At 37.4% G+C, this 20,840-nt stretch overlaps 2 protein-coding genes across 2 annotated transcripts; both read right to left on the bottom strand.

Moving 5' to 3' along the window:
- Positions 1–372: 372 nt before the first annotated feature.
- Positions 373–10,386, bottom strand: LOC112047903 (uncharacterized). The gene is made up of 7 exons (XM_024085198.2): positions 10,228–10,386; positions 9,583–9,756; positions 6,776–6,978; positions 6,119–6,272; positions 4,707–4,975; positions 3,713–3,925; positions 373–3,186 (listed from the first exon to the last, which is right to left on the bottom strand). The coding sequence occupies exons 1-7, from the start codon at positions 10,277–10,279 to the stop codon at positions 3,133–3,135; spliced, it is 1,119 nt and encodes a 372-aa protein (XP_023940966.1). The 5' UTR covers positions 10,280–10,386; the 3' UTR covers positions 373–3,132.
- An 83-nt stretch (positions 10,387–10,469) lies between these two features.
- On the bottom strand, positions 10,470–19,494 carry LOC112047902 (putative transporter SVOPL). Its single transcript, XM_024085197.2, has 10 exons — positions 19,118–19,494; positions 18,593–18,754; positions 17,781–17,943; positions 16,591–16,712; positions 15,699–15,943; positions 14,670–14,824; positions 13,327–13,447; positions 12,065–12,354; positions 11,241–11,368; positions 10,470–10,748 (listed from the first exon to the last, which is right to left on the bottom strand). Exons 1-10 carry the CDS (start codon positions 19,176–19,178, stop codon positions 10,672–10,674), a joined length of 1,524 nt encoding a protein of 507 aa, XP_023940965.1. The 5' UTR covers positions 19,179–19,494; the 3' UTR covers positions 10,470–10,671.
- Positions 19,495–20,840: the final 1,346 nt, after the last annotated feature.

The following is a 20,840-nucleotide window of genomic DNA, read 5'->3' as shown; positions in this document are numbered from 1 at the left end:
AGTTTTTGAAATTTTATAATCTCATTTATTTTGCAAATATCCAGACAATCTTTGCTTTTTATGTATAAATTAGTTAACATTGACCCTATTTACCCGAATGTATCATAAAAATCAATATATTCAAACCTAGTCATCATCCCCATTATTAGTCAACTAACCTATAATGCTATTATGCTTAGTTTACAAGCACTTTTGAAACGTTAAGTTATGTTATGTTACGGTGATAAATATGTCGAAAATTTTAAATTACAGTTGCTGGGGTCAATCCCAAAGAACCTACACGCACTTTTCGCTTCGTCTGAAAATAAAGGGATCAGTTTTTATACGTTTAAAATAAATGATCAAAATGTTACTCGGAAAAAAAACAATAAAGAATATTCAATTTTTTTTATTTTGCATAAAAATTACATAATATCGCAGGTCTGGTATTTATAACAATTTTATTAAGCGATAAATCCGTATGTGAAACTTCGTTTCTAACGTATCATTTTAGTTAGCAACGCAAGTCGCAAAGAAACTTAAATAATATGAAGCGGACTTTAAAATAGGACTTTTCAAAAATTGAGCGACATACATACATAGACAAACCTACGTAGATATGATTAGCAGAAAACGTAACACCTGTTGAATAAAAAACAAATATTGGGAGATGTAGTGTTTGTGTTCTGAATAGATACCTACAATACTACATACACTGTCTCATGTACATTGGTAGTGGGGGCAATGGGACAGTCTGTCACCGGCGCTAGACCGGAGTGGTCGTGTGCGGTCTGCTTGGCATACCAATGTAGGTATGAGTCAGATTTGCTTATCTTATAGTAAGGACGAGGGTCCTTATAAGTGGCGACGAGGATGGGATCTATTCAGCATACACAAACACTACAGGAGCTATGTAACTAAATTTTTTGTATTATAATAACACATTAGTGGGTACATTTTTTGCCAACCATATATTGTACACCTAAAACTAGCCATAAACTATGGCAAATTGGTAAGCAAAAAAGAAATTACCAAAAGATAATCTCATATTATGGCGATTCTTTCGCTTACATAATAATATATTGCTAAAATCTAAGTAAATGTATGTTTATTAAAAAAAAACATTAAGTACCTATTAATTGTTAAAATAATGGTTGTAATTACTCACGCTTATGGTACAGACTACAGAAAAACACTAGGAATTTCACAATATTATATCATATCTAATATAGTAGTTATAATAAAATTTATTAATTTTCGTTGGATGAAGGAGTGTTAATATCAAATGTTAGATTAATAAAAAGTTTAGTCGAAAAAAAAGTAAATACGCTTTTTTGGTATCGCCAGTCTTTATTTTATTCTACAGAATATTAAAAATGGTGTTTTGACTATCTTCTTAACATTGTCAAACTTTTTAATATGCATTGTATACCTGATGATTAAAAAAAATTTTTTTTTTTCACCAATATATTTTTTTTTGTATAAAATTTTTACCAATATATTTTTAGTGTCTAAATTGCTAAATTAAATCAATTTATCATGTTTTAACTGTTTAGAATATAACATTAATAAATTATTATGGTTTACATTATATGGAACAGCAATAAGAAGATAATCCTCCACGATTTGTATGTTATTAGTTTCATTATTCTTGGCCTAAACGTCGAACTGTTAAGTTCATAGTTACTTTTATCACAGTTAAGATCCTTTCGTTATATTATTATCATTATTTTATAACCCTGGACGATTTTACACTTAAGTACTTCATAATTTCAATAAAATTTCGTTTCTTTTCATATTGACACTAAAAAAAATTAAAAATAGTTTTACAATTTTTAAATTTGTGTCAAAACCAATTTTAGGTAAAATACTATTTTTTTTTCATAGGATTGTATATTGTATAGGTTAAAACGTTTCTGAAGTAAGACCAAGTAATATGTAAATAGCATTGACCTCTTATAATAAAAGGATGCACAATCATGTAGAAAATTTCACTTAAAACTGGCCAATTTTGCTTTCTCAGTTTTAGAATTATTGGTAAAGAAAGTTATACCTACACGTCTTTAAATATAATCCAATATTCAATAAAATCCCAAATTCAGAGCAAATTCAACCTTAAGGATTGAGTTTAAGGGTGATTTGCAAATGCGACTACTTGAATTGAGTGCCAAGGAGTTGTGTTTGGCACTCATTGAGTTTTTTGGTCGCTGATTGTGCATCCACTTTTTAATAGGAGATTGATGGTAAATAGTAATAAAAAAGGTTATTTTGACTTCAAATATTAAGCTCAACAGCATATTATTTTCACTAGATTCTTGAAGTATACACAATCTTTATCACATGACCTGTGTCTTTCCACCTCTATAAAAATTTAATTGACATTTATTTAAAAAATTGTGATAAAGTTCCTTCGATTGGCTATCGGTATTAATTGGACTTACTTTAGAACAGATAAGCTTATAATAATGTTGTTTAAAATTTTACAATGTCTTTTGTATTATTAAGCTCTTTTACACCACAGCTGAGCGACCATAGAGTTGGAATCGACCATATATGGCTGCATAAATTTTCTTTTCTGAGCTTATTTGATTCTCTAATCTAGAGTTCAAATATATTTTCCTATATCACATTTGATTTTTCCTTTAAAAGAAATGAGTCAAAATATACATATATTGTATTTTGTTAGTTTTCAGTCATAACAAAATATAAATCATTTAACATATTTTTTTATAAATGCAAAGAAGAACCATAAGTGTATTTTTGTTACACAAAAATAGCTAAACAAATTTAAATGGAATTTGGCACAGATGGCCTGGATACCTTTTAACCTAGACTGTCTAATTCTGGAATTCAACAAGAAAAATTTAAATGGAATTCATTGAGATCTTACACAGAATTTTTATCTGCGAAGAAGATATCCAAGCAGACAATGTTTTGGAAGTCCACCAGCATTTAAAGCGTTATTAGTTTTTTAACTCATCTAGTTATGTATGCGATAGAAATGCATATTGTAACGCCATATTTGGCATATACTTTTACTGAACTACAGAATCAATCCACAGATGATCGCTAAGTTATGGTTCGCAGCAGTGAATCAGCGCGGTATACACATATAAACACTTTGGAAGCGACTTCTACTAATACTTAAAGTGGTCATAGCAGAAGCTCTTTCGGAAAGAGATTCATTGAAGCGTAGTCTTCTAGTACCTGAAACATGAGATAACGCATTTTAGTACTTGAATAACGAAATGTTTCTTTGTAATTCAATTAAATTTTTTATTTGCTAAGAAAACACACATTCAAATGTATTCGGCCATTTCTGGCATACAACAATATGTTTAAGACAAAACAAAAAGAAAAATTAAAATTCAATAGTAAATTTATAATACAAAAATGAATCGCTGAATGTGTTGCTAAGCGCAAATCTCAAGAACGGCTAACCAAATTCGCTAATTCTTTTTTTAGAATAGTACTTGGAAGTACGACGATGGTTCTCACGGAGTTTTCTTTTTAGGGTAGCATAGGGTATGGGTAGGGTATGGTAGGAATAGGGATGAAATGCACATATGTCGAAGAGAAGCTTGACCGGGTCCGCTAGTATCTAATATAAAAATTAATCGCTAATTGTGTTGCTAAGCGCGAAGAATCCCTCAAAGGATTTTATGTTAGAATACATAATATCTGGCTTATTATTTGCTCGGGCTCCAGCGTCAGGTGCGGGTGCTGAGCATACCTCCAGTAGCCTTTGTGAGGTGGGCGCGGGCACTGTGGGCGGCAGCAGCGCGCGCAGCTTGCCGCCGTCGAGGCACAGCTGGCGGTTGAGCAGCAGCTCGGCGCCCGCGCTGGGCTCCAGCGGCGTGTGCTGCAGCTCGTAGCGCCGGCAGATGTCCGCCCACGCCGTCAGGTGCTTGTCGTTCGCCTCCTCCGCCACCGACGCTATGTCGTTCTACAAGAGAGACCGACACTTGCAAGACATTTCTGGCATACTTCTACCATCTCTGGAGTAGAATAATAATATGGTCCCGATGGATGTTTTATCGGCTACGGGGGACATGTTGAGATTAACAAGTGCACAAACACAGGCGCAGTCGCTATTGCATCACTCTCATAACTGGTGAAAGATCAGGGAGCAATGAAGCAGTTACGAAGAATATCATAACTGGAAAAGACAAAGCTACCATACCTAGGCATATGAGCTTTGTACCAAACAAAAACGGGCTATTGTTTTGTCTGTATTTGACATATTGCCTGATGAGAAGTCTAACTCAAAAATCTTTTCCAAAATTGAAGAGCGCTCCACGCTCAAAAGAAGTCCTTTACAATCTTACCATAACATAACCACTGAAGTTCCCTAGGCACAGTCAACCTCTACCACGTCGCCGATGGAGACGTGGTGCCTGATTTTTCATGTCGACAGGACATCGATTCCCATCATGGGAGCATCAGAACTGATACACTCAGCCCCCACTGCCTACAAACCCCGCAGGCCCGGTCCCTCTAAGCAGTAAGTTCATGTTTACTCCCTATCTTTCTCTTAACCCAGTCTCTAACAGAGTTTCTGCGCTCAACATGTTTGTTGAATTTTGGAGGCTAGAAGTCTTTTCAAGCGAGTATTAGTGATTGTTTAGATACATATCCCTAGCGTATTATGTGTGTATTACGAGTACATCACATAATCCGTATTTACAGCGACAAATCCCGTATTATACCTTATACGACTAACTTACCTTAGCCAAAGTAGATATAGTAGTGCCATAATAATCGTGGTTAATCTTGAATATCTCAGCGACTAACTCCGCCAAGCTGCCCTGGCTGCTGTTGGCTTCATCCACCACGTTGTATATCTGCCCTCGCGCGTCCGGCTTCAGGCCCAGCGTCCATATAGCGCGGCACACGTCTCTTACGTGGACAGTGTTCATTTTGAGGTCAGCCGTCCACAGGAGTTTCATGGTTTCTCCTAAATGCTTGTATATGCCGCCGTAGAGGAGACGTGGTGCTAGAAATTGAACAATTCAGACATCAGCATCATTATCAGACTATTTTATCGGTCCATTATAGACTCTTCTCTCCTCATAAGAGCGGGTTGACAGTCTTAAGGTTATATTATTATTTGGTACAGCAACAATTACTTAAGGCGTTAATGATCATGTAAAGACGATAATAACCCGACCGACAGTTTAACCTGCTTTTCAAGGCATGAAGGTGTAATAACAATTTCCCAATTTCCCACTCCAAAAATGATTTCTTTGCATGAGACTATTCGCGTTTTGATTACCAGAGATCAATATCTTAATGATATAAATGTCCTGCAATAAATTCTGCAGTATTGATAGATCACAATCTGTTAATTGATTTTAAGTACAATATCACAATGGTGTTGTCATTATAAAATGATAGAGACACTATTTATCAAATTGATAATGCTTGATATTGAATATCTCCTACTTTAATTTGTTATATTTAAAAATAATAACTGTGTGACTGTATGACCTATATTACGAGGGGAAGTTAAAAAATAGGTCAACACAAAGTTGTCAAGTTATTTATAGTTAAATGAGGGTCCAAGAATTATATTTAACTCAGTGACTTTGAACAAGGTTAGTTTGAGGGTGGTGATGTTATTTCTTTTTTTAACTTTAAATTGATATAGTCATACGTGAATGTCTCTGGTAAGAGACTCCCTATAACATTCGTTTTTACATGAATACGGTGACATCATCATCATATCTTTTAGACGAATGATGATAAATGATGTCTTACATTATTAAATTACATTTTCCAGTCACGGAGACAGTATTGACCGCACTTAGCTCTTAAACGCCTATATGTACTAATGGTAACCATGTCCTTTAAAGCCGAGAGCAGAGTCTTTGAAGAGTTACCCAAGGATGGCATCTTTAGGGTTTTCGGAAACTATATATTCCCTATTTTCATCCAGCATTCAGGCTAGACTAAGTTGACTGAGAGGTAGAGTTCTGGCACAAACAGTGCCAGAACCTGCTGCCAATAAATGAAGTAGCTTAAATATATATGATCGTGCATACGATTCACTGCTGAATATGAGTAATGAATACAATTTTTACATTGTACTGGATACCATTTATATGTTAAAACTGTAGAAGACTGTTCAGATACTCACTCAAACTCCTCCTATCTCCAATACCATAGACAATGGCTGGCCTCAGGATGGTATAGTTTAGTTCCCCCTCCATATTCTTGAACTCTTTCTCCACGCGGCTCTTCATACGCCCTTCCACTGTCCATGGCTCTATGGGACAGTCTTCTTTTTGGGGCTGGAAGGAAAATTATCAGAATTACATATACCCGAATAGTGGTTGAAATTCGATAAATATACCTACGAGTACATTTCTAGATATAGTAGCAAAGTAGTAAAGACGGTGAGCTGGCATTTTAGAAGCGCGTTTTATGTTAAGCCATATCTGTCATCATCAAGTGAAATAATAGCCGCTTGCCTCGAATATGCTGGCTCCGCATCGCCTCTGTTTAACCACGGCCTCGACGTGATCAAGCGGGTGACAAGGAGCCGCTGGTGAAGACATGAAGACCGTGGTGTTTTGAAGTTCATATAAGAGTGCTATGCCCAGCAGAGGATGTCCATTGGCTGCTAATGATGATGATGGATATAAACTGCCCCATTGAGTCAGTGTACACCTTTTCGGTTTGGCCGCGTTTCTCCCACGCAGTTCATTACAAACGCCGCGCGTTTCTCCCGCGCAGTTCACTGTGAACGCCGCGCGTCTCTCCCGCGCCGTTCAGATTATATATCTCACGTCACCTTGTCGCTGCTGTGCATGTGTCCGCTGGAGATCTCGACGAGGCGCGCGCCCAGCTTGCAGCACTGGCGCGCCACGTTGACGCTCAGCGTCACGATGCCCTCCGCGTACACCGCCTCGGTCTGCCCGCCGCGCGTCTCGCCCGCGCAGTTCGCCACGAACGCCCACGACTCGCCGTTGGGCTCTAACGCTGACGCGCATGACGCTATAAACAACTTTTTTGTACTACTAGTTAACAGAGCAAACACTGACCCTCATCTGTTGACCAAAACCATCGCTTATAATACATATCACCCTGCAGGGCATACATAGCTTAAATCGTATTTTTATATATTAGTGCGATCCCGCCTGATGGTAAATGCAGCCTACGGTGAAAAGAGTTTGCCTAAACGGTGCCCAATTGATGATACCCACCTTATAGGTGGTAAGCAAAAATACATCTGAAAAGCCATTTCATATCTTCAGTAACGAGGAACCAGAACGTTTTGTACGTGTCTAAGTTAGTCTAAAATGTCAGGTACTTATAGAATGAAAAATCCGGAAAAAAAGGTACCTACTTAGTTGACAAAAAGTTGACCAATACAGCACTTGTGAGTCATACGACATAGAGACGGTCTGTGTTAGCATGACGTGTGTCAGGCTAACACAGCTATTTATTGTAATTATATTTCATGAAGCATTGTGAAGGGCCATAGCAGGAGGCGCCCATTGTTCTGCGCAGCGGCGCGAATACTAAACAGTCAACTAATTTACTAGCAGACGCCTCACGGATTTATCCTCGTAGTTCCTAGTAACCTATCCTAAGGCGGTGATAGATTGGCGTGCCTGCAGCAGAATGTGCATTAAAATTAAACGTTTTAATCTCTCAAAAAATACTCAGAAGTCCTCTAGAGTACCTCCAGATAATTTTATAAGACACCTATTTTACAAAACTGAAGTTTGTATTAAAATTAATAACAATCGAGAATTAGATTACGGCAAAATAGAAAAGTATATAGCAAACGGCTAGAATACCATAATGTTATTTCTTTTTAAAAAATATTTTAATCATATGTTTCAAATCATTACTTTTCTACTATAATTACACGTAAAATGTGTGCAATAGTAAGTACAGTCAACAGGCAGGGACAGTAACAAAGACCCCTCAGAAGCTTAACCATTAAGCTATTGATGAATTTCAAGTCAATTAATTATACAGAGTGCTCGGATGTATTTTCCATAACTCTAGGGTTATATTCTATTTTTTTTAGGTAAAAAAAATAATATCTCCTGTAAGTGGATTGTCAACGCCTTGAAGGTACGGAAAATACATGGAGCATTCTGTATAAAGTTAGTTACAATAGAAACAAAGGTTGAACACTAAATGAGGTCTCAGCTAAATGACTCATTCTCAGAGCTACAATACAAGTCCTCTAGACAAGCTTTAATATGAATATCTAAATAATTACCTACAACAATGCATATGGACACAGACAGGAAGAGTCGCACAATAATAATATGTAAATGAGTCATCCTATATGATAAGCTATCACAGGCCAAAGTCAACACTGTGTTTGTAATTAACTTACTACAGTAAAATGTAATACTTAAGTTAACTGAAAACTACATTACCAAATCAATAAGGATTGAGATTAACATGAAAAATATAAGTGATCTCCATTAATAATATTGTAAACAGTTTTAACTCTTAACTCATTCTTCATCAACATCATGATCATGTCAGCCGATGGAAGTCCATTGCAGGACATAGGCCTTTGTAGGTATTTCCAATTATCACAATACTGAGTTGCCTGCATCCAGCAAATACTTGCGACTTGCTTGATGTTGTCCGAGTCCACCTGGTGATGGGTCGACTAACCATATTTCCCCACCAACTAGTCAGGAAAGACTGTATTAGGAGTGGGTATGACAATAGACCAATGGGTCAGGGATCGAACCACCACCCCTCAGTGATGAGTCTGACCACTCTTACTGTTGAGCTATTGAGGCTCTAGTTAGCTTGAATAGTTACAGTTATTGATACAGAAGTCAGTCAGTTACTGATCCATTTTATAGATATAGAATAGTTGCATGTTTAACTATCCATAAAGCCAAGCTAATTAAATGTTTCATTTTCAATTTACTTCAACTTGCAATTCAGTATAAAAACTTGAGCGCTTGAATAACATTTCCAATCCACCACACACTCATTGTGCAGTGTTAATTAAGTTATATATCATTTTAATTAGGCTTCACATATCAATTAACACTCAACTTTTTTGGCTTCTGTCTGTGTTCTGTTTGGCGTTGTATAGATTACTTTACAACATTCATTTGTTATAACTTTCATAATATTAGTATCTAAATGTATATTATAAAAAATTACAAAGTCCTCTGTCATCTTGGTGTGTTCATGATAAATTCAAAAACTACAAAATAGATTTTTATGCAGTTTTCAACAAAGGTGGCAAAGGCAAAATGCCTACTTTGTTGTGTAGTTAGTCTAACTGGCATGGATCATGTTGTATTTGAGTCTGGTTGATACATGGAAGCATCCACAACTAGAGGACAATCAATGAGACAATGCTTCTTCTTATATTGACATTTTTAACCACAACACAGCAATCTCTATTACGCTGTACATATTGTTGGAATTCATACTTATACTTAAAAATCTAATTCATCAATAACTCCACATTTCTAGGTGCAAAGTTAAACCTGAGAGTTCTTAAATTTAATTATGCAAAACTAAATACTCCTTCAAGGGTTATAAAAAGATTTCATAAACTCTTTTGAACATATAAAATTGAATAAAATGGAAATAACTTACTTGGATTTATGAGGTTAGCACTTCTATACTCCACACGAGGGTCCTCAAAACACTTTGAATGCTTGGGGTTGAGGAAGGCCAGCTGCGGTGGAGTCTTGTCAACCACACGCAACCCGCTCACAAGATCATTGGTTATCAAGTAATCCACCAGGTTGCGACCAATGAACCCGCAACCTGAAGCCAAGAGTACTACTTAGTTCACTTGCAACATAAGCACAATTTACTTCTGTTTTGATTTGTAAGCATTGTTTTACTCTGTTAAGGTAAAGCTGGATTCAAATTAGACTGTTGGTGCATTATGAGGCGATTAGACATGAATTTCAGCACTGTCAGATGCAGTTAGCTTTCACAGCCCGTGCTGCATCACGACACTCTGGTGGATCCTGCTTTAGCTTCCTCTGAGGCAGCACTCCAAAAAGGTTCTGGATTTACTCCCACGTGTTCGTGCTAAGAATCCACGGGTGCTATCACGGCTCATAAAGCAATCAGATAGTAAAAAACTCATAAGTCACTCGATGGGCGATGACTAAGACGGAGTAACCGTTACACATTTTCGGAGCACAAACTTGTTATCGAGCTGGTAATAATTTTTATACATGGATAAAACATTTCTAAGGTTACTGACTAAATTGCAGTGATATATACCTCCTAAAACAATTACTCGAGGTTTTGAATTATCGCCGGCGGAATCGGACATCTCGCTTGCGGTTTTCCAAAAGTTGAATGACAGTTTGACAGACTGTCACTTGCTGGGAACTGACAACTGACATTACTAAATGTTGCCGTTGTAAAAATGAACCACAATTCGACATGGAATTTATAAAGCTGGATACGCTGCAAGTCAAAGTTGGTCAAAGGGAAATCAAAATCAATCTTTTTCGTCGCATTATGGTCGCATTATTTTAATTTATTATTGTTTATAATTACCTACAAAATCACTTTACTATCTAAAAGTCATGTATTTACAAGTTTAATTTAACAAAATTTATAAAAATATACCTATTATTTTTTAATTGAAATATTATTTACAAAAGATTATCAATACTTAATGATAATTTTTCAATTTATATTCTTTAATATTTATAAATATTATAATTGTGTTATTTCGGTATTATCCTTGTGCGTCGGTTTATCTGGCGGTAAGAAGAATGAGACGAATAATCCAGCTGAAACAAATACATTTTATTAATAATGTTATATTATGTAGGTACAAGATTAGGTTGATAAATTAACTTAATTTCGTCGTTTGTTCGTGAATCTTGGGTTTAAGGCGCACGCGCGGTGATACGTTACCGCTGATAGCAAAACTCTTGTGCTGTGCAGCTCAACGCACGATGTTCCGAAACTTCATGAAGTTTGCATCATAATATACATGTTCTTTTGAACGTTAGTTATTTGACTTTTCTCACTAAAATGCATTGGGCATTGACCTGCACATTGAGTTTAAGTTCATAGTGTTAAGTTCATTGAGTTTAAGTACAATGCATTACTTATCTGTTGTGAAAATCATCTTTTTAAATAAAAAGGTATAAATATTATGGTGTCACAAACTTTTCTCGGTGGCCAAAACATATACAATAAGCGCGACAACAGTGGCACCCTCAACGGGCCAGTTAAGTTTGTGGCACTATTCCATGTAAAATAGTCAAAGAGCTCACATGTAATAAGCACGATGTAGCCGGCGATCATGGGCGTGCAGTGGTCGGCCAGCAGGCTCGCTATCAATTGCACGCTGAAGAAGCCGAACCCGCGCGCCACCACCACAGATAAACAGGTGGCCATACCTCTGCCGAAATAAAAAAATAGTGTGCTTCAGACCACACGGCTGAAGTAAAACTTCTTTGAAAAATAAAATAATACTTTTATGAGAAACTTTAAAAGTATCAGCGGTTAGCAGCGCCATCTCTCGTGCGTACTTGCGCTCTAATACTAGATAATTCAAAATTATTATGCCTTTAAAAAAAACTAAATGGATTCAGCGCTCGGCTTACTTGTGTTGTTTAGTAGTGTTACTAAAGATGGCGCTTTTTGTGTCATTTTGATTACAATTTTCGTAACACATTCACCAGCTTACTCCCCAAGTCCAGCGTGCTAGAAGTTTTATTTTAATAACTATAGTTATGGCTATGAACCAAATATCGAGCCCGGTCTAAGCTCGGCCTGTATCGGCTGAGATGTTTTCATTTACTACTTTAGAGTGTACTCGTGGTTTGACGAGGTCCACGTGGTTTGACGCTTAGGTACGTACATAAAAATGCATTGAATTCATAAAAATAACTTACATTGAACATGATTTTTTTAAAGTAAGATAATGCTTAAAGTTCTAAATAGTGTTACCATCCAGTAGAAAATTACGATACGAACTCTCAGGCACGTAAAGATTTAAAGCCTCATTAATCATTGCATCTCTGTGTAACTTTGCCTTCAGATCTACTGTCTATCTATGTATTTAATTATAATATACTGTCTAGTTATAACTTACCTAAGATATGTAGGGTTCAATTCCACCAAATAAGTGTTAACGTTTCCCAAAATGAGCGCCACATACAGAAAGAAATAGAACAACGCAATGCTCAACATCGGGATCTTGACGAAGAGTAGAGCGATGCCGCAGACTATTGCGATGGTGAACACCAACACGGTGGTCTTCCGTTTCCCCAGAGGTCCGACTATGAAGGTCAGGAAGATGTTCAGGGTGCCAGATATGCCAGAGTAGCACATCACTGCGTATAGAGTCATTGGCTTGATGACACTGTCGCAGTCGGTTGTGGACTGTAAAGAACGGAATAATTTCAATATTTGTTTTTTTAATTCATTAAAAACTTGCACTTGACTCGCCAGCAACTCCTAGGGCGTTCGGAGGGTACTTGGATAATATTACGGGGTTGACAAAAATATACATTCCAGTTTTCCAAGAACATGCCGCTTTAGGGCGAAACCTCACGAATTGTTGCGTTTAAGCCTCGTTGCGATATTTTTTAACCATTGTGTTCAAAGCGGAGAAGTTTCTAGAACATCCTGTATGTGAAAATTATAATTATGTTTTTCAAGTGTTTATTAATGCTCTACCTCTCCATCTTAATTAGATATGATATCTTACCACTTGAGGTACCTAGATTAATATATTAAAACCAGCTGACCCGGCAAACATTGTTTTGCCATATATTTTTCTTTCATAGAAAAATACTAAACTTGCAATAAAAACGATGGTCAGGAGGAAAACACTAAAAAAAACGTAAAACGTTTTTCCTACTCTATTCTTAGAAACATAATAAGAACTGGAAAGGAACTTAGCAGTAGTTCTTTTATAGAATAAATAATTGTTAGTAAACTATATTTAATTATTAAGTCATCCCTCCAACACGCATTGGAGCAACGTCGTGGGTATGGGATCCTAAAAAAAGCCAAAGGATTCTATTATCCTTATAGGAGCCTACACTGATAGAAGGAGGAGGTTCTACGTTCGGCTGTTTGTATGTTTTTTTTTATGTATGTCCAGCGATAATTTCGTCATTTATGGACCGATTTTGAAAATTCTTTTTTTGTTTTGAAGGGTTTGATTCCAGGGTGGTCCCATTTTTTTCATTGTCATTAAGAAAGTACTTCATTTTACATTGTTCTCGACATACTTAACAAACAGAATTTTCACTAATTTTTAGATTCTTTTTAATATATAATTTTATTCTTTTTTTAAATAAGTTATAAAATCGTATAAAAAATTGTTTACTAATAGTAGATACGTACCGACGCATTAGTTGACGACGCAGCAGTGCTGGCTACCTCGCAGAACACCTTGCCAGTTCTGTCGTCGCCGTCGAAGTAGGCGTTCGTCATCGTAGGCACCCACATTGTGTAGCCTGTGGAACTATAATATAACAGATATATATTATTATGCTAAAGAAAAATAACGTGTTATGTTCAAAATCATAAATGTTAGGTAATGTAAATGTTGTTTGTGTATCAAGTTAAACAGGACCAAATACAACTCCGCTGGTCATCAGAGTTCGGAATCTCAGCGCCACGTTTTCGCCTACAATTCCTGGAGACGAAAGTCTTTGAACAGTGCGTATTACCAGTTGACCTACAGATTCAATCTTGATCGCAAACTATCGGGCTCATATTAAGAAGGGCTTAGAGTCAGCGAACGATGCAGCGAGCTATGTTCAAAGTATCAATAGTTTTCTATAATTTTTCTAGGTGATAAAATCATAAATGAGGAGATCCGCAGAAGAATTAAAATCAACGAAGTGGCAATATGAGAGGCACATAGTTCAAAGAGCGGGGCGATGGACCTTGAGATCCCTAAGTGTTAGAATAACCACCGCGCATGAGAAAGTCCATTTAAGAGGCGTACGTCCAGGAGGCGTTAACTGGCTAATAATGAAGCTCATAATGAGGAAATGTTTTCCAATACAAGGTCCCCACTGAAGAATCTATAAGACACAAATGATAATATCCATTTGTTTACCAAACTTGTTTTAACTTTCGATCTTTTAACATTCTCGTAGTTACAAATATTTTTATAAGCCCGATATTTTGCGATCAAGTTTAAATCTGTAGGTCATCACTGATAACACGCACTGTTTAAATACTTTCGTCTCCAGGAATTTTACGCGAAAATGTGGCGCTGAGATTCCGATCTCTTTGACTAACGTTCGATCTTTTAACATTGACGATCTTTGGAGTCGATCGACGATTGAGATTGATCTTTTTGACGGCCTCCGTGGCGCAGTGGTATGCGCGGTGGATTTACAAGACTGAGGTCCTGGGTTCGATCCCTGACTGGTTTTCTTAATTGGTTCAGGTCTGGTGGCTTCGGCCGTGGCTAGTTACCATCCTACCGGCAAAGATGTTCCGCTAAGTAATTTAGCGTTCCGTTAAGATGTCGTGTAGATACTGAAAGGGGTGTGGATTGTCTTCTTACTCTTAACAAGTTAGCCCGCTCCATCTTAAGATTACATCACTTACCATCAGACGCGATTGTAGTCAAGGGCTAACTTGTAAAGAATAAAAATAAAAAAAAACTCTGATGACCAGCGGAGTTGTATTTAGTCCTATCTAACCCGATGACAGATTATTCCACTTACGTCATATAAGCGCAGAGTAGGATGTAGTAGAGTTTGAGAGAGTTTTTCAGGAGCGGAGGTTGGAAGAGGGGCGCCGTCTGGTTCCACATCTTGCACAGAAACGATTTGTTGGAATGATCCGGCATTGCTGCTTCCTCTAGGAATATTGATTTCACCTGAAAAATCACTGATTTTAATGCCATATTCTTTTTACTGTATAAAAATAAGTCGGGTTTTCCTTCCTGACGCTATAACTCCAGAACGCACGAACCGATTTCCACGGTTCTGCATTCGTTGGAAAGGTCTCGGGCTCTGTGAGGTTTATAGCAAAGAAAATTCGGGAAAATGTAGGGGTAGGGTAGGGTAGGGTTGGGGTTGGGTAGGGGTAGAGTTGAGTAGTGGTTGTTGAAAGTTTACATCGAGTTTCACGCGGACGAAGTCGCGGGCGTCCGCTAGTTTCTATTTACAGTTAAGAGTCTATTTCTATTTACAGTTACATAACAATGACATAATCTTACATCCCCACCCGTCCGTGTTGTGATAGCCCAGTGGATATGACCTCTGCCTCCGATTCCGGAAGGCGTGCATTCAAATCCGGTCCGGAGCATACACCTCCAACTTTTCATTTGTGTGCAATATATGAAATTAAATATCACGTAGGTATCCCAAACGGTAAAGGATAACATCGTGAGGTAACCTGCACACCTGGGAATTTTCTTAATTCTCTAGGTGTGTGAAGTCTGCCAATCCGCATTGGGCCAGCACGGTGGACTAACTAACCCCTATCATCCTGAGAGGAGACTCGTGCTCATGAGCCAAATATGGGTTGTGAACATTGACCAATAATAGAGGACCTGTGTCGCACCTAAAGTCACTAACAAAATTGTTTGTCTTTTTTGAGGGGGACGAGGTTAACTCACACATCGAAAATATTTAACACCATTATAACTTTCAGGATCACGTAACGTATTTAACCGGAAAGTATAATACGTTCTAGGGGTTTTAAGAGCATATAGGATTTCTTTGTCAAAAAATGTTGTCATAACTTACCGGGTATGTATCCTTATCCAGTCCTCTATTCCATCTATAGATGACTCTCAAAACGTTAAGAGCATTCTCCTCTTTTTCCTTGCTCAAGAGGAATTTAGGGCTTTCTTTCAAGAACATCATCCCAATGACTCCGATGATACCCGGTATGCTGATGACTTGGAGCAGAAATCGCCAGGGCCGATATGTTAGGGCCAGCCAGGAGACATCAATGGTGAAAGACATACTTGTAATTGGTAGAGCTATCACTGTAAAATAAGTATATTTTTAAGAGGCTAAACTATTAATACAACCATACAGTCTAACTTTGAAGATTGAATATAATATTGATTTGAAGCTTCAATAGTTCTACGGTGCAGTGGTCGCTCCCAGACTACTTACGTATCCACTTCTAAGAGAGTTTTTCCGACTAAGGAGGGAAACAGGAATGTTGGTCATTTAAACATATATTTTTATTTTTTTACAAGTTAGCTCTTGACTGCAATCTCACCTGATGGTAAGTGATAATGCAATCTAAAATGGCGTGTGGAACTTCATCCTATGCCATAACTTGTTATGAAAATCCACACCCATTTCGGTTTATACACGACATCGTACTGAAACGCTAAATCGCTTGTCGGTACGTCTTTGGCCGGTAGGGTGGTCGTAGCTTCCCACCAGCTAGGCCTGGATCGATTAAGAAAACCTCATTCGGCCCAGCCGGGAATTGAACCCAGGACCGTCTTGTAATTCTACCGCGCATACCACTGCGCTACAAAGGTCGTCAAAAATTAAAAATATGGCATGCATTCACTAAAAATACATATAAATTCTCTTATGAAGAACGTGAACATTATAAATTAGAAGAAGAAGATCCGATGGTAGGTGCTCAGGGTTACTTCGGACTTTAACTTACCACATATAATGAATTGCACGTACATGGTGGCGCTTGCCATGAGGAACATGAATCTTCCCCTGAACCGGACGGGAACACTCTCTCCAAGGAGAACAAAACCGGCTGCATTCGCTGATGAAGTACTGCAAGTAGAAATGTAAGTGTTGGAAGGCATCTTGACGGCCTCCGTGGCCCAGTGGTATGCGCGGTGGATTTACAAGATCCGTCTTGTAAATCCACCGCGTCCACATCGTCCCGGAATGCTAAATCGCTTGGCGGTACGTGTTTGTCGGTAGGGTGGTAACTAACCACGGCCGAAGTCTCCCACCAGCCAGACCTGGACCGATTAAGAAAACTTCAATCGGCCCAGCCAGGGATCGAATCCAGGACCTCCGGGTCCTGGATTCGATCTCTTTAGCATTCCGGGAAGCATTGCGATTTAGCATTCCGGGACGATGTCATGTAGAAAAGGGGTGTGGATTTTCATTCTCCTCCTAACAAGTGAGCCCGCTTCCATCTTAGATTTCATCATTACTTAGATACCATCAGGTGAGATTGCAGTCGAGGGCTAACTTGTAAAGAATAAAAATGAAAAATTAAATCTTCTTTAAGCGGCTTAAGCGTCTGTTTATCGCCGATAGATCATTGGTTGCTTGCGTAACTGTGCTAGCCAATGGTAAAGTTGCCACGAAATTTTTATGGATGCGCGAAAGTTTGTATAGTTGTTTGATAATCTTCTACGCAAAAACTTCTGAACTGATTTGACTGAAATTTGGAATGGAGATAGAGTATACTCTAGATTAACACATAGACACTATCCCGAAAAAATCCATGGCTACAGCGGGATTTGTGAAAAACTGTTTTTCACGCGGACGAAATCATGGGTTGCTAGTTCCATATATTTACGGTACGTTTACGACCTGAGGAAGCAAACGACTTATAATACGCGTCCAAGGAATTAGACTCGTTCTTGCGCAGCCATTAGCTCCTTCAGTAACACATAACTTATGAAGTTCGTGACCGTGCGGTCTCTCTTTGCTCTTTCAGGCCAAGGTCCGACAAAAGTCCCGATTTCCGACACGCGATACGACCGACGGCTGATAATGGCTGAAAGGTGATTACTGTAAGACTTTAAGATTTGGTAGATATTCCTTATTACTAAATGCTTAGACTCAATTTCACATTGCTGTATTACTAGGAAGCGTACTTACAAGCCAGCTGAGAAGAACTTGAGCACAGCTAAAGAAGCGTAGTTCGGCGCAACACTGGCGCCTAGATTCAGTAGCATTCCCACCGGCATTGCGATCAGCAGAGTCTTCCGTCTGCCCATAGTGTCAGCGCAGAGACCCCAGGCATAGGAGGATATCATCACACCTAAAAATACACAATATGTAAAATGTTGAGTGAAACATTGTGAAGTAAATGAGACAGAATTTGTAAATGTTACTGTTCTGTCTAATCACACTTAAGCACCATAAAAATGCAAAACCGATTATTTCACCGCTTAGTTGCCTCGACTGGTGACAGAAGGGCTGACTCATTTTTTGTACAAAGGAGCAAAACTCGCTCTTCAATGTGGGAATGTAGAAAGCATTCTTGGATAATCTGTGAGGTTGTAGGGGTAATCTCAAAGTCTACTGGGCTGATTTAAAAAAAATACCAATAGAAAGATAGATAATTTGTGACTGTCATAAGGGATATTTAATTCCTGTAGTAGCACAGTGACAGCCATCGTTCCCACGTTCAATTGTCATCATCATTATTCATCATTATCAACACATATTCGGCTCACTGCTGAGCTCGAATCTCCTCTCAGATTGAGAGGGGTTAGGCCAATTACACCACCACGCTGGCCCAATGCGGCTTGGCAGACTTCACACACGCAGAGAATTAAGAAAATTCTCTGGTATGCATGTTTCCTGATGATCCTTTACCGTTTGAGACATGTGATATTTAATTTCTTAAAATGCATACAATATGATTTATACACGAGATTTTTTATACGTGCTAATAGTTCACTAACCGATTAGTGGTACAGCCGAGAGCAGGCCCTGTTGCGTGGTGTTGAGCTGCATGTCGCAGGCCACGCTGGGCAAGGCTACAGAGAAGCCGAAGATGTCGATGTACATAGCCAGGATTAGCAGACAACACACTGCCAGCTGAACGAAGTTGTACTTGCCGAAACCTGAAACAATCGAGTCCAAATATAGCGATAGAACCAAGAAAAAGCCTAAATAGGACCAACAAAAGACGAAGGGAAGGCGCTCGTGAGGCAGAGACACATCGGTGCGACTGAAGATTCTTCCATCTTATTTCAGGGTGTAAATAATGTTAGATCAATAAATGATACGAATTAAGGGAATAAAATGGTCGATGACGCCCAAGATCGCTACACCAAACAATCTTGCGTTACGTTCATTGACCACCAAATTTTGGCCTCTTATCTGTGTACATACAAAGTTATCCAGTATAATGCGTCTTTTTTTGGTTCTTTTTAAATGTTTCTAAAAATATTACTATTTTTATTAGGTAGTGTAAAATTACTTACCAGTTATGTCCAACGCAGTTTCGAAATCGCACTTTTTCCCCACGTTGTCAGGCACAGCCATTTTAATAACTAATAATATTAAATATTTATTGCCGAATCTCCAGAAAATGACACCATAAAAATATATAATGTTTATAATTTTTATTTGAAAAAATTGATTACTAATAATTCTTCAAACATACACCATGAATCTGGTAGATATCTGGAAATTTACCTCGTTGATTATTTTCAAATAGGATTTATAATTAAAATTAATAGAAGAAAAACTAAATAGAAAGTTCACATTAAACACATTGTGTGTTATATAAGCAGCTGGAGATATTGTTATATAAATTGTGTTATAATGAATTATGAAATGAGATGTTTACAGCGAGATCACCACCATGCTAATGAAGTGCATTCAAATCATTTCTCTATTATTTATTTACAAAAGTTCGTTACGGGTTTTATCAGGTCCTTTCGTTGAGTACAGAGTACTTACGCAGTACTACAGTATATAGTATTATGTATGTTAATTTCTACTGATGCGTTGCAAATGATCTAAAACTTGTAAACCTGCTGCTAATGCTCATGACAAAATAAAGCATTTTAAATTAAGGGCCCAGGGTGGATCCCTGAGTGACTCCAGTACAGTACTACAGTATATAACAAAGAATAAGTGACTCCTGTATGATTAGAAAAAAACAAGTTGCAAAAATACGAAAAAGATATGTCACGAGTGACCTTCAAAAGAAAATTCAAGGTCAGTAAATTTGGTACACAAAGTTAATGGAGCACTCTGTCGAAGGCTTTCGAAAAATTAGCATTATAATTCATGACGTTAATCCACTGTAGGTAGTTAAAATATATAATTTGATAGGTTAGAAATAGTTTATGGTAAACTATAACGCATATGGTGGAATAAAGCTAGAAGAGAACCTAGAAAATGCCTATTCACAAATACTAATAGCAAGTGGTGGGTAAACGGAAAAAGTACAGATAACAAAGGACATACGAGTAGTATCTTAAGCAATGTTGGTAACTATGTACTGACTGTTTAGGGTTACTATTAATTAAGAAACTTCTAGGTAGAAAGACGTTTATTATTTAGTATTACTAATTACACGGACTTAGTTACGACCGAATAGTGCGAGCCGCGGAGAGTGTTTGGCTGTCTGCGCGTTTTCCACTAACGCTATTGTTACAATATTTGTATGTCATAATCTAATCCTTACATATCCAAATAAAATTTACCAAAAATAACATTAAAAAATGTAGAGAAATCATTGTTTATTTATTTATTTATTTTTACCAACAGGATATGACAATTAGAATTGAATTTTACAAAACATAGATTAGTCAAGTTGTTGTGTCATAGACCCACTTATAGGTACACTACCTCAAAATGCGTAATTTAGTACTCGAATAGATACATTAAATGAATTAAAAGAATAATAAATAGGTTAATTGGACTAATTAGGGAACAAACTGATTGAGATTTGCGTTTATAAATATAGATATGGATCTATCACACAATTACATTATTAACAGAATTAAACTAAAATAAAATAAACATAAAAAACACAGTATAAACTAAAGATAAAAATAACATTTAAGAGGTATCCCTTTTGTACTGGGCTAAAAAATATTTTATACATATTTTTATAATAAATATAGATATGTTAGCTCTATCAAAAATTAGTCTATGCTGAAAAACGTCGTGGAAAACATTGTTTCAGTATGA

This window comes from Bicyclus anynana, chromosome 10 (genome assembly GCF_947172395.1).
Source record: "Bicyclus anynana chromosome 10, ilBicAnyn1.1, whole genome shotgun sequence".
In the NCBI taxonomy this organism is placed as follows: Eukaryota; Metazoa; Arthropoda; class Insecta; order Lepidoptera; family Nymphalidae; genus Bicyclus; species Bicyclus anynana.
This window is presented reverse-complemented; position numbering and strand designations above follow the sequence as displayed.